Below are 14,075 nucleotides of genomic sequence, written 5' to 3'. Positions count from 1 at the left end.
CACTATTCTATTTGAATTTGCCCTTCATTTTGTACCTGTGCTGATCTTTGCTTGTTTGCAGTACTTTAGAACTTGTAAATAAATACCCTCCGCAACAGGCATGCTGCTTTAAGCAGAACTTGAAAGGGAACATAAGAAGAGCCTGCTAGATCAGGTCAATGACTCATCTAGCTCAGTATCTTGTTTTTACAGTGGCCAACCAGATGCCCACGAGAAGCTCCACAAGCAGGACCTGATTGCAACAGGTCCCCCCATTCAGGCACCTGGATCGACACAGTTTTTGTGGCATTGCAACTGCTGATAATCCCCTCCTGCTGCACTTTGATGGTCTGCTAGTGGGTCTGTGAAATGGGCGGTGAAATCCCCACAAAAAAACCTTTTAAATTATTAAAAACTATTGTCCAGATTTCATTCCATTTTAGAAAATTTACAGGGTGCCATGCCAGATCCTGTGGATCTCACCCCACTCCATAACAAATACAACCAGCTCTGTGCCAGTGCTGATTCCTGGGCTCCTAGTTTCTAGTGATAACGGTTGGTGTGTGTTCAAGCTTCCCCCTGAAACTTATCTTCCCAATCTGGGGCCTGCAGTTGCAGCATATGAACAGTAGGGGAAGCCAAGGGTGTAGGCACAAGCTCTCAAGAGAGCTGCTGTGAAGGATGTCCTGCTCAGTGATGGGTGTGCTTGGCCTTGTAACTGGCTAATGCAGGGATGGGGGCAAGAGGCCTTTTTACCCACCATTGGTAGCAGAAAACCCCAGGGTGAAATTCAAAGAAATATGCCCTACGACAAGAATGTTGTCATTCCTGACAACATAGACATCAACAGGCCATCACCCTAACCTTATAGTTATACCCCTTTCAGCTCTCAGAAGTTAGTCGCCCATCACTAATGGAATGCAGGAGGAGCCTAAATAGTGCACCTTTGAGAAGCCCTTCATCTTCCAGGTGTTTCGAGCTTCTTAAAAACAAGACACCTTTAGCTGGGAAGGCAGGTTTCATTTGGAAGAGATGAACTACACGCTTCTTGTTAGTGCCAAGCCCCTGATCTAAAAGGCCTGTCTGGGTAGGAAAGTGGAACTTGCTTTGCATGCAGAAGATCCCAGGGGTCAGTGCTTGGCATTTCTAGTGGAAAGATCAACAAGTAGGTGATGGGAAAACCACAGCCAGATACGGGAGAGCCACTGCGGCTTCAGAATAGCCAATACTGGGGCAAGATGGACAAGCAGTCTGACCTGGCAGAAGGCAAATTCCTATGTAATCTGGATCATAGCCCCTCAACAGGTGTGCCATTCCCTTTGCAACAGTGACAAAGACACAGCCAGAAGACAAGCGCACTAGGAGGAGTGAGCTGAGACAAAAGACCTGACAAGATAAAGACCAACAGGGTCCAGGACAAGAGACACCAATAAAGCATGCAGCACAGGGGGAAGGGGGAAGAATGGACTGGCCAACACATCCCGACCTGTGCAGCTGCTGTCACGACCCGGAAGTCTAGTTAGCCAATCAGATGGTTCTCTCAGTGCCATCTAACAAAATGATAAACAACAACTGCTTAGTGCTTTCCACTCTCAATGTTCCATGTCAACTCTCACTAAGTGAGCAGCAATGTAGGGCCAAGAGGGTCCTCTGTCCTATGCTGTGAACACTAGCAAGGAATAGGTATGGGGTATTTAAGAGCATAAATCTATGGCCAAACAGGCTAGGAGTTCTGCCTAGCCATCTAGTATAGAGTGAGCACCACATGGAACCAGACCCCACCCCTCAACAAGCCACAAGGCAGGAGTGGATAACCGGCAGGGTGGGCTGCCTATAGCCTTTAGCCTGGTTTCCAAAGCCCTCTGCAACCTACTGGTTTAAATTTTTGGAAGAAGTGATCTGTCTCTTTCTGAATGGCCTGCTGAGTAGCAAGAGGGGGGGAGGGAGAAAGAATGAAAAAGGTAGCCCCACCCACCTCAGGCTCTGGCCGTGCACACTGCTGACTTTAGCCCCAATGGATTCCCCTGAGAGAATGTCCCCCTTGATGGTTGTCAACCACTGTCATAAAGGGAGCCACCTGCCCAGGTGAGACGGGAGAGAACTATGTCTGAAAACAAGGGAAGGGAAGGCACTCACCACACAGCATTAGGCTCTGTTTGGCTGCCTCTCGTACGGCCTCTTTGTCCGTTTGGCACAAGTACACCAGCTGCTCAATACTCTCCTTGGCCTATTGGAGGGAAATGTAAAAGAAGCTGATGTTATCAAGTTTTAGCTCCTTCTCTAAATGGAACCCCAAAACCCAAAGCTACAAATAAGGTGGAGGACCAATACACAAATACTGGATATTGAAGCCCACTGCAGCCCCGACAGTTGCTCAACCAAACCTTGTGGTGTGCAATCGCCAAGAAGGCTTCCCTCCCTTCCATACAACAAAGTCTTGTTTTAAATGATCAGGTACAGAGGGTGAGATACATCCAGAAAACTCCTGAATGTCAGTTAGTAAATATATTAAAAGCAGACCTTTGAGAAAAGCTTCCATCTAGCCCTCACCTTAAGGCAGCCCAGAGCTGCGCAGGCTGCAATCCGTGTTTGCACCTCTTCATCCTCCAGCTGCTCAAGGTAACAGACCAGGGCCTGGGAAAGACACATCAGTCAGCCTGCTTGTGCCCCCTTTCTGTACACCACACATCTTTTGTTTCTTGAGACAGATGGGTGGCAACAAACAAAACACCCAACTAAGAAATCAGCAACCAATGACTAATAAGGCACTCTCAGCTACTTCATGAAACTGCAACTCCCAGAATTATTCAGGAGGAATCAAGAAAGTTTAATTGCTTCCAACATGCTTTAGCAATCTGTAGTGTACGCGGGTGGCGCTGTGGGTTAAACCACAGAGCCTAGGACTTGCCAATCAGAAGGTCGGCGGGTCGAATCCCCGCGACGGGGTGAGTTCCCGTTGCTCAGTTCCTGCTCCTGCCAACCTAGCAGTTCAAAAGCACGTCAAAGTGCAAGTAGATAAATAGGTACCGCTCCAGCGGGAAGGTAAACGGCGTTTCCGTGTACTGCTCTGGCTCGCCAGAAGCGACTTAGTCATGCTGGCCACATGACCCGGAAGCTGTACGCCGACTCCCTTGGCCAATAAAGCGAGATGAGCGCCGCAGCCCCAGAGTCGGTCACGACTGGACCTAATGGTCAGGGGTCCCTTTACCCTTTACGTTTAGTGTAGCTGCACTTGAAACCAGGCTATCTCCTGATCAATAAATCCCCTCCTAACAATAGGACCAGCACAGTAGATATTTACCCGTTCCCGGAAGCCAGGGTTCTCTGACAGGTTGCGCAACTGTGCTGACACGGCCCCGACAACCTTGCTGTTTCCTTCGACAAGAAGCAGGCTTAAGGCTTTCAGCCCATCCTTACGAAGCCGGCTCTCAGGAACGCGCTTCAGGGCCTTCAGGACCACGTCTTGGTCATCAGAATTCAGGTTCTGTGCTAGCAGCACTATAGTGTGAAGGCAGAACCAGCTCCATGGTTAGCTACATCATTATTTATTTATGAAGTTCATTTACATACTCCTTTTCAGTAATACATCTGGGAAAGCTGAAGACCAGACACAAAGGGTTATTGTATCCACTGTTAGTGCCACTTAGACTCACTGAAATAGATAGACCTCTGGGTCTACTCTTGAGTGAAAGCTGGTTGGCTACAACCCTGAAATTTTTAAATTTAAGCAATCCAAAATTAACGAGTAAATAAATGCATAAAACAAATATATAAATCATTACAGCATTTTAAAATTACTCCCATCATGCATATACATTATAACCCAAATTTATAATAGTCAATCTATAATTGATGGAACCTTTATTTTTTTCCAGTTTTGACTAACAGTCGTTCTAACTGCAGCAATAAGATGTACAGTATCATTTCTCCATCCTCTGCTAATATTAATGATTTAACATAGCACAATATTATGGATGGTAATATACATATATCCAGTCATCTTGTACGCTGGTCATTGCTAACTTCAAGTATTCCATAATTTGCGACATTTCCAATAAATGCAAGTTGCATCTGCTTGAACTACAAGCAGGAATTACAATGCCAGCGAATGGCATTAACTCCTGAGTCACTTAAGGACAAATTTAGTAAGAATCCCTTTATGTGGCTTCTAATAGGTAGAAGGAATAGCCTCCCCTAAAAAATGCCCTTGTGATGGGCAGGGTGATGATCAAACCCTTTAAGTAGCATGTGAGCCAAGAGGTATGGTCACATGTGCAAGTCTTCACTTGATGTTGCTGCTATCTGGCATCACAACATGCATGTGGGAACCCTCCATGAATCTTCACAAGTCACACAACATACCTTCCTCCGCCAACTCCATGATGTAAGAGTCCAGCGTCAAGACAGGCAGAGCCTCAAAGTGGCTCCAGTATTGGAAAACAGTGATCTGCTCAGCCTGGCAGCTCCCCTGGCGCCTGGGCAGTCTGCGTTGCAGAAACTCCTCCACCAGCTTCACACACACTGTGGCAGGGGAAAAAACACGTCAAGGTGGCTCCCAAATACTTGGTAGATGTACCAATCATATGACAAGGGTCTTACAACTACACCCAGGCTTCTGAATGGGACTGGAGTATGGTAGGGACTTGGGAACAGTCCCTGGGAACAAGCTCTGGGGTGGCTTCACTCTTTGGATATGAATAAAGCTTTGAGGAGTTCATTCTGAGTTACACTCATTTTGCCACCACCCTCAACAGTTCAATCATAGTCAACTCCAACAAACAAATCATGGGTCAGTTATACTGTTATTTGGAGTACAATCAGTCTTTAACATATCTCGATACAAAAAATGCTGAACTAAGTCTAAGGCAAAGAACGGCTCAAAGGTTCCCTAGGAGTCACTCCTTTATGAAAGTGAATTTTAGGGCATCACAAACGACCCTTGTCCTCTAACCATACCCACCTTCCTCATAAAAGAAGCATACTGCACAAGCATAGGAATGGATATTTGGCCCAGAATTCAGCACTCGGGGAACCCCCAGATTCATTCATTTAAAAATCCCAAGCATCTGGACCCCTGACAACATGAAATATGAGCCATGCCTGCTGGAACATAAAGCTGGGAACCAAGTGGAATGAGGAATGCCTGAAAGACACAGGTGTGCTTAAGGGAAGACGTGATAGCCGTCTTCAAATATCTGAAGGGCTGTGACAGAGAAGATGGAACAGCCTTGTTTTCTGTTGCTCCAGAGAGCAGGACTAGTACTAATGGGTGGAAATTGCAAGGAAACACATTTAAGCTAAGTGCTAGGAGAAACTTCCTAAAAGTAAACATTGCAACAGTGGAACAATTTGCCTTATGAAGTGGTAAACTCGGGTTGGATTAAATAGCTTCCAAGGTACCTTCCAACTGTATGATACTATGGAATATCAAAGCTGGAATGGGACTGAGGAGGACTTCTAGCAGTCAAGGTATCAGCCCCTTGCCCATCCCACATCACTAGCTAAAGCATAGATGTGCACAATGTGCAGGTTCATGCTTGAATTGCAAAGAATATAAAAAAGACTGCAGATTGTAAGATGAAATTGGGGGCAGTGGAGAGAGAAGTAAAGCATATAGTAAGTACTGTCCTGCGTCCAAAGTCACACCCACCTGGATCTGCCAGGCCTTGCTGGCGTTCGTTGATTCGTGCCGCATACTGGGAATTGAGTGTCTGCAGGAATTTTTCTACAGGGCAGGTGTATAGATTAGGCATGACCACACAGTTGTCCCAGAAGAGCAATACTCCCTCCTTCCATGAAGAAAACTCTACCACTGAGAGGAGAAAAAGACAACATAGACAGCTTAGACCTCTGGTTATGGTAATAACACCAGGAGGAACATCCCCCCCGAACCAGTCTTACTCTTAGAAGCTCCACAAATGTCTCTCTTTCCCTCCCCTGCAAAGTATCCTATACAAATTTACATTGAAAACAGCAGTCAGCAATGCTCTAAAAGTACACTCACCATATTTATGGTCAGCTGTACCCATTCCTTTGCACGATGAGCTCAAATTGCAAAGGTCTGCAGAAAGTGGCTGTGCACAACTCTGATTGGCTAGCAGCTGTAAGGTCAACATCTCCTCCCTCCCCCATTCTCAATTTCGTTTTACAACTCTTTAAAAACTGTTCTTTTAAAGAAAGGGGTTCAGGGAATGTTACATTGAATAAAGGCAGACACAATGCTTTAAAAAACTTTTTAAATATAAAAAACAAAGCATGGGAGAAAGGGCAAAACTAACAACTATTGCAGGTATAAATGTATCTTACAAAGACAAGGCAGCAGGAAGCCAACCTTACCCTATGGAAGAAAGACAAACAGCCTGGCTGCATGCTTTGCTGTATATTTGCAGACACCCTTTGTAGAAGAACAGTTGACTCCGCCTCCCTGGATTCTATTTCTCACTGTATCCTGCAAATAAGTGCCAATTCCGGTACTGGTGTAGCTAACCCCAGATTCATTCCACATCTGTCCTCTTTCTTCCTTACCTTCCTCAGCAGAGCTGGCTGTCCCTGCTCGCTCCTCTGCTAAGCGGCAGACCATCTCCAGGACTTGTGCTTCCCTCGCCAGCCTGTCGAGTGCATACATTTCCCGGCAGCGGAGGGGCCCAAAAGTGCCCAGTTTCTAGGAATCAGATACAAGTGGGAAAGATTCTTAGTGGAGGTGGTCAATCTCAGCTCATACTGTGCAGGGCATATGGGGAGCCCTTTTAAGGGAAGGCTCCAGTACAAGTAGCTACTCCCCCCTGGTTAGGTATCATGTGCAAGAACAACACAGAAGGGCAGGCCTGGCATCAAAGCTGGGACTCAACAACTTGAGTGATGTCCGACTGACAGGATGGTCAGAAAAGACGAGGAGGAGGAGGAGTTCCAAGGTAAGGGCCAAGTCTTAGGTTCCCTCTAGTGGTGGGAACCAACTCTGGATGTTGTTGGGCACCAACTCCCATCAGCCCAAGTCAACATGGCCAATGGCCAGGAATGATGGGCATTGTAGTTCATCATCGTCATCTAGATTTCAGAGTCTTGGTTTTGAATGAGGAAGCCCTAAAAGGCCTGGGACCAGTGTTATCGAAGGACCTCCTTTGGTATCAACCTGCCTATCTACTGAGCTAATCTAACAGGGCCTTGCTCCAGGTGTTCCTGCTGGCTGGTTATCAGAGCCTTTTTCCATTGTGGAGCCCCAACCATACAATGCTTTCCCCAAGTTTTTGCCTAGCACCTATTTCTTATGTTTCTTCAAACGGCTTTGCAGGGTTTTCATTGTGGGTGGCTGTTGGGTGTTTTTTTAAAAAAAAAAATCTGTTCATAGTACTGCTTTTTTAAATGTGCATTTGTATTGTATTTTTATTTGGCTTTATTCCTTTTTTTTTTTTTTAAGCTCTTGCAAACCCTCCTGATCTTCATTTTTATGCAAGGACAATCATCTTGCACAATGAAAGACATAGCCAATTCTTCACTGAAACCTCACTGTGAACTCACCAGCAGCAAGCGATTGCAATGGTTCAGGTGTAGGACCAAGGCCCTGTCGAGGAACTCGTTGCCAGTGCTCATGGGCTCTGAGCCACCCTCTGAGCTTAAGCACCCAGCTGTGTCTTCAGTAACAGCCTCACTGGGTCCTGGTACCCTGCCCAGGGGTGCAGGCTGTGCACTGCTAGCCTTCCTGTGAAAAGAGCCAGCAGGGAAGATATTAGCAGGGATCCAGTCCTTTGCAAGCCCAACTTTCTTCACTCTGTCAACCCCTGAACATTGAAATGCATTGAAAGTATGATTCGGCTTGTCCCAGCATCCATGTAACACCAAAAAGCTCCTGAACAGGTCTGAATTAGGGCTGTGATATCTACTTGGATTAACTGGCAAAATCAAATATATAACAAACTTTAATCAACTGAAAAAGGTGTCTCCCCGTTAATCTGGCAGAAGATTTTTCTGAAAATGAGAACATATACTTCTTGCCTCACAAATGTTTACCCAACATGCAAATTGAATGGAGTAACACAAATCAATCCATTGATTTTAAACCCTCTTCCGTTATCATATCCTTAACTGGGTTGCGGATCTAGTCGAGTGAGCACTGCAACTTCGACTGCCAGTGTCTCAACAGAGCACTCCTGAACACTTTTATCCACTTTGTGCTCCAAGACATTTACACTCCCCTTTTTGCAATGGTCTACTTTTCTACAGAGGCTGGAAGAGAACAGATTCCTGCTGGCAATATCCAGGGCTGGCCGCTGAGTGGCACTGTTGCAGCACAGCCTGCTGGAATTCACCTGTCAGGCCAGGCTCATTTCCGGCAGCTGCATCGGCACTGTGGGAAAAGTCCATCTGGGTCTCTTAGCGTGCCAAGCAGAGACATTAGCCTGGAGCAAACACAGAGCCCCAGCCAGACAAGGGAGCCACTAAGAATCCAAACTATCCCTGAACTGTGGGGGCCTGTTTATAAAAACCAAGTATCCTGAGATAAAGACCTCTGAGCTCCCTTCAAGTTCTGGTACAGGGAGAGGATACACAAATAAACTGGAGGAGAGTCAACAGCCGTAGGCTGTTTCATCCTAACTTGCATTGCCAATTGGTAGGCCAATGAATCAGTGTTATCTGGCCCACATTTAATCAAGGTTTTTTTCCAAAAAAGTAGTAGTAATATTCATACAAATAAAAAAAAAGAATAGGTTTGAAAAATCTGAATATATTCCCATTTTACGTCCACATTGGACTTTCTGTACAATGCTCCTGGTTATGCCTGAATACAGAAGTTTGTTCATTATGAAGGAAAAGGCTGCAGCTCAGTTGTGGTGCACTTGAACACAGGAGGTTCCTGAAGAACTGCTGCCAATCAGCAAAGACAATACAAAGCAACTTGGAACAAGGGTCTCACTTTGTGTGAGGCACCTTCCAATGCTCCTATGAAGCTTTTACCATGTTAAGGGTCACCAGTGCTATCAGAGGACTTGACCGCCCATGATGGATTTGGAGAGTGTGAGAGAAAATATACTTTTAGGCCACAGCTGGAGAAGACAAGGCCCTTTAGAGAATACAGAAGCTGGTCAACCTGATTAAAGCTACGGTAAGGCTGTTATTTAATAGCCAGAATTTGCAGTTTGTCATCTCATCAAAGATGGTTAAACAAAGGGGTGTTGTGGGAGAAACACTTTGTGTACTTTAGTGCCATAATAAACCTGTTAGTATTTTAAGGTGCCTTGGTATATTTGTTGTTTTTGCTGCTACAGAGGAAGAAGGTGACCTCCCCAGAATTCCTTGTTCCTGGAAGACAGATGCTCTTCCAGGATAACCACCTGGGACAAAATTGTAGAACCTCAGTAGTGTGAGGAAGCGCCAGGGCAGGCACATGCTAGCCAAGAATGTTAAAAGCTTGCAGGCTCCTGTTGTTCAGGAATGGGAAGCCTGTGGCCCTCCAAAGGTACTTGCATTCCAGTTTCCAAACTGCTCTGGCCAGCGCAGCCAATGGTCTGGGATGATGGCAGCTGTAGTCCAGCAGGAACTGGAAGGCCACACCTTCTTCAGTTAACACCTCATCATTTTGGGATGAGGGGTTTTCTAATTTTGCCCCTTTGCATTGCAAGCCTCCAATCACTTTTCGCTATAAAACTGAATATTACTTTGTCCTCACTTCTCATACAGATCGGAATCCCAACATGCTGGGGTTCCGCTTATGCCCACTTTAACTTTTGGCAGCCTACACTGAGTTCCCTAGTAACCTATCCCAGCCTCACTCACCCATCATCGTCTGAATCTTCTGTATCAGAAGCATTGAGGAAGCTGAAACTCTCCAGAGCATGCTCTACCGTCAGGCTGGTGCTGGAGGCCCGGCTCAGGCACACACCCTGCTTTTGCTGTGGGATGAGGGGAAAGAAAACAAGTATCACTTTGTCCACTCTGGCAGCTGTTTCCTATGTCTGCCAGCAAAACACTCTGGGCCATGAGATCAAGCTGTGATCACCTGTGCTTCTGTGGTTGCAGCCGCTGTAGCTTCGAGAAGTGAGAAACTCTGAACAATTTCTAAGGGGAAAGTTGTAGGGAGGGGACATCTTCTAATCTCATAAGTATAAAAGCATAAGAAAAATGTCAAAAGCAATATTTGGGCAATAGCTTTTATCAGAACAACCAAAATGTCACAAAACTTGTGTGCAAGCTTTTATCATCCAGAACCCTTTAACAGGCTAGATGGTAAACAAAGCTGGCTGGCCCAGGGGTGGGGGAGAAAGGGAGAAACTTGGCTGAGAGTGAAGCCAGGGAACCTCCATCTGATCTCCACAGATGGAATGTGGAAGGAGGTGGCAAACATTCAGTCTCATTTTCCTCTGGTGCCATGCAGCTTTCAGGTTGCACTTAAGGATGCTGGGAAGAAGGAACATACCATATTTTTTTTGCTTCTATATGTAAGGCAGAATTTGGCTTCTATGTGTATCTGTTTGTGGGCTGAGTGTTGGATTCTGTTAGTCAGGATGCACCTTAGCAAGAGGATGTAAAAGGAGGGGACCCCGGATTCTAAATGTGCTTCAAAAACTGTTGTTACATTTCCGGGGGGGGGGGGGGGAGAGGGTGTCTTGTTTTATTATACTGTATTATAGCTCTGCTTTATATTACATTGCATTGGATTATATTACATTGTAGTTTCTCAGTTTTCTTTTTGTTATATACACATATTGCTATTTTGTTAACTGCTTATGTGTATCTGCAACAGTAACTTCACCAGACAGGGTGGGAACACTAGAAAGGATTTACAGTGGTCAGGGAGCGAGGCTTCAGGGGTCCAACAAATTATTCTTTTGTTCTTCCCTATGGTTGGCACAAATTATGCAAACAACAAGCAAATATGCACAAAGTGAGGTTTGTTTGCACAATTCACACAAGTTCCAGAATTCAGCAAAGTTTGGTTAAAACATTTTATTACAGCTCTAAATATACACAGATCCAAGGATGCTGTCCTCCCCCCAGCCATGGTCTTCTTCACCCCCTTCTCACTCACCAAGAGAATCTCCTCTAGGTGCTTGAGCTCCTGTTCCAAGGTCTGTAGCTCAGGGAACTGGCCTCGGTAGTCATCTAGAGCAGAGGCCAGTGAGTTGATGGCCTCCTCCAGCCCACAGTCCACAGGCTTGGGCTTTGGTGGCTCCAAGAGTCCCACTGGCTGAAGCTCCTTTGGGACCGGCAGGCTCAATGAAAGCTTGGGCTGTTCAACCTCTTGGGCTTGGGAGGCTGTGTCCTCAGTCCCTTCTACAGTGGGAGTGGCCCCATCAGGCTCAATCTCCTGTTCTCCAGCCTCTATGATCTGAGTGTCCAGCACTGAACCTGCACTTTGGGGCAAAGAGTTCGTTTCCAGTGGAGGCAGGTCCCTGGGACTGGAGTCTCTGGGGACAGTGCACTCCTTTTCCTCTGCCAATGGCAGGTCCACACTAGCCTCGCTGATCTGACTAAGTGTCCGAGCATAGGGCACATGTCCGTTAGCCACAGCCACCTCCTCGCGAACGGCTGGTGGCTCTTTGTCCTCGGGTTGCGTAAAGGCAATTTCTATGGCAGGCGGAGTTGCCTGTACTGCAGGTTGCACAATAGGCCTGGGCAGTGTATGGCGGGCACTTCCAGACAGCTGTGGGCTAGAGGAATCATCCGAAGACTCTGAAGAGATGGACCAGGCTGCCCCGTTCTCAAGCTCCTCCTGCTGCCGCAACATGTTCTGGAAAGAATGCACCATAGATGAGACACGAGGGATGCATTGAGCATAGTGCATGTGTGCAAGCATGGAAACATCTATCACTGCCTACACCCCTGCATAACACCATCACTTCCTTCCACCCCCCACCCCACTCCTTTACTCTTCAGGCTCACTGAAGTTTCCTTATTTGTGCCCCTTGACCCCCATGATAAGCTCCATTGTTATACCAGGCTGCAACTGAGCTCCCACTCTCTTCACTTGGCCAGCAACAGACACTTGGGAGATTGTGCCCTTTGGGTGGAAAGATGCTGGATATCAGAGACTTTGGTAGGAGCAGGAAGTGCAAAATGTTGGTCATCATTTTGCGACTCGGCTCCCCACTGGAGAAGACAGATTGCCCAGGTTGTGTGATGCTGCATCCTTTCCAGACAAAAGCAGTCTGCTTCAAGTCTCAACAGTCTTGGAGACAAGACTCCAGGGCAGCAGCCCAGCTACTTGTGGGCAGTTAAATCAACCTCCCTTGCAAGTGGGGTTGGATCCAGAACTGGCCAGGAGGGCCATCATTCCTAGCTGTCCTGTTCTTGGCTTGCTGTGACAACTCAAGGTGCCCTCGACAAGATGGCAAGGCACCTGAGAAACATTTCAGCCCCTAACCATTCTCTAACAGGCTGCTTGGAGGGATATTGGCTTCCAGCCCTCCAGCCCAACCCTTTCTATTCAAAGCCCTTTGTGCTTCTTTACACAGCTTCCACCACTCCTCTATACATCCACCACCCATGGATAAGGGCAGGAATTGCAGCCAAGATGAGACACACGAGTGATTTGTTTGTTTGCCAGGCCCCAGCACTGAGCCACATGTGACAAATCACATGGCAAATTATATGCCAATTCTCTGCTAATCTTTGTGGCAGACAAGGAGGAAATCACTGTTTATTTCAGGTAGCACCCCAGACGAAGGAATGTTGCACAATTCCCTGAAGGTTACATTTCCTCCTTTCTTGAGATACCTGCTCCAGTTTGGAAATACCACAAATTACACAGAGGACCACGGGAAGCCACCTCATGCTGAGTCAGACCAATAGTCCATCTAGCTCAGTATTGTCTACACTTACTGATAGCATCTTGCCAGGGATAAGGGACATTCCCAGCTGTACCTGGAGCTGCAAGGAATTGAACCTGGTACATTCTCTGGGCAAAGCATCTGAATTACCACTGAGCTACAGCCCGTACACACACACACACACACACACACACACACACACACACACGTCAGCTTGGGAGGCCTAGAGCAGGGAGGGGAAACCTGTCATCCTCCACATGTTCAACTCCCATCATAATTTACCATTTGCAATGCTGGCTGGGGATGATGAGAGTTGGAGTTCATCATCATCAACTGGAAGGTCAAAGGTTCCTCAAGTCCTGGCCTACAGGGAGGCAGCTCTTCCTCAGCCACCAAATCCACCAGAAGGCAGCCATATGATGAATATGGGCAGCACATAGAAGGCTGGTATATTACAGAAGGCAAACTGGTGTGAGGAAGAAATTTACTACTATAAAAAGCAGGAGACAAAAGCCTGTATGATCCGCACCCTGCCTTCAGGGGCAGCAGCAAGTAAGCACACAATCGCCACAAAACACCACAATCTGGGAAGACAGGGGAAGTCCACTGCTCACTACTGCAAAGCGGCAGAGGGACAGGCAAGATTCTGCAGTGAATCCACTTGCCTTATTCACAGCTCTGATTCAGGCCTTGAAACAGGAACCACAGACTAGCACACGGGAGACAGAGCACAGCTACATCTACATCAGGTGACTAGGCTAAGCTAGAGGGCCAGCACTTACACAGCCCCGAGGTGCCCTTGTGCCGAGCTGCACTGAGGAGACGTCGCTGCATGAGCAGCTCCGCGGCAGCCTCTCTAGGAAAGTCTCCCGGAAGATGTCCAACAAGGCCCACCTGTGCTTGTGGGGAGCCTCCCGTGGCAGGCTCTTGAGCGGAGAAAGAGGCAACGGTCAGCACCAAGGGCTTAGCTCCATTACAACATGAGACTCACTTGCCTTACAGACAATCTGCCGGTGCTTCTCCCTGGCAATCAGGACCACTCTGCTTTCCATAACTGATCAATCTGCCAGTGTGAGGGTACTAGAGTCTCAGACTGGGACCTGAAAGACCTGGGGTCCAATCCCCGCTCAGCCATGATGCTCGCTGGGTGACCTTGGGCAGATCACTGCCTCTCAGCCTAATCTGCCTCACAGGGTTCTTGTGGGGATTAAATGAGGAGGGAGAGAATGATGCACATCACCTTGAGCTCCTTGGAGGAAATGCTGGGATATAAATGCATTTTTTTAAAAAAAAAATAATCTGACATTTCTCCTATCAACCAGATGTTGTCCTCTC

General features: G+C 47.0%; 1 protein-coding gene across 17 annotated transcripts in view; it reads right to left on the bottom strand.

Annotated features, from left to right (window-relative positions):
• The window catches only part of RIPOR1 (RHO family interacting cell polarization regulator 1), a 98,321-nt gene that overhangs the window by 1,524 nt on the left and 82,722 nt on the right, over positions 1 to 14,075 (bottom strand). For 10 of the 17 annotated variants that reach the window (XM_083626439.1, XM_083626437.1, XM_083626426.1 and 7 more), the window contains 9 exons: positions 11,000 to 11,701; positions 9,748 to 9,863; positions 7,495 to 7,675; positions 6,505 to 6,640; positions 5,630 to 5,791; positions 4,342 to 4,500; positions 3,281 to 3,477; positions 2,530 to 2,613; positions 2,116 to 2,206 (listed from right to left, as the gene is read on the bottom strand). In XM_083626439.1, the coding sequence (XP_083482565.1) occupies positions 2,116 to 2,206; positions 2,530 to 2,613; positions 3,281 to 3,477; positions 4,342 to 4,500; positions 5,630 to 5,791; positions 6,505 to 6,640; positions 7,495 to 7,675; positions 9,748 to 9,863; positions 11,000 to 11,701 (1,828 nt within the window). Of the gene's footprint in view, positions 1 to 1,465; positions 1,530 to 2,115; positions 2,207 to 2,529; positions 2,614 to 3,280; positions 3,478 to 4,341; positions 4,501 to 5,629; positions 5,792 to 6,504; positions 6,641 to 7,494; positions 7,676 to 9,747; positions 9,864 to 10,999; positions 11,702 to 14,075 lie in introns of all 17 variants that reach the window. The other 7 variants (XM_083626431.1, XM_083626429.1, XM_083626436.1 and 4 more) reach the window with 1 other exon arrangement.

Source organism: Podarcis filfolensis, assembly GCF_964270895.1.
Source record: "Podarcis filfolensis genome assembly, chromosome: 8".
In the NCBI taxonomy this organism is placed as follows: Eukaryota; Metazoa; Chordata; class Lepidosauria; order Squamata; family Lacertidae; genus Podarcis; species Podarcis filfolensis.
The sequence above is the reverse complement of the archived record's forward strand: the minus strand, read 5'-3'. Positions and strand labels throughout refer to the sequence as shown.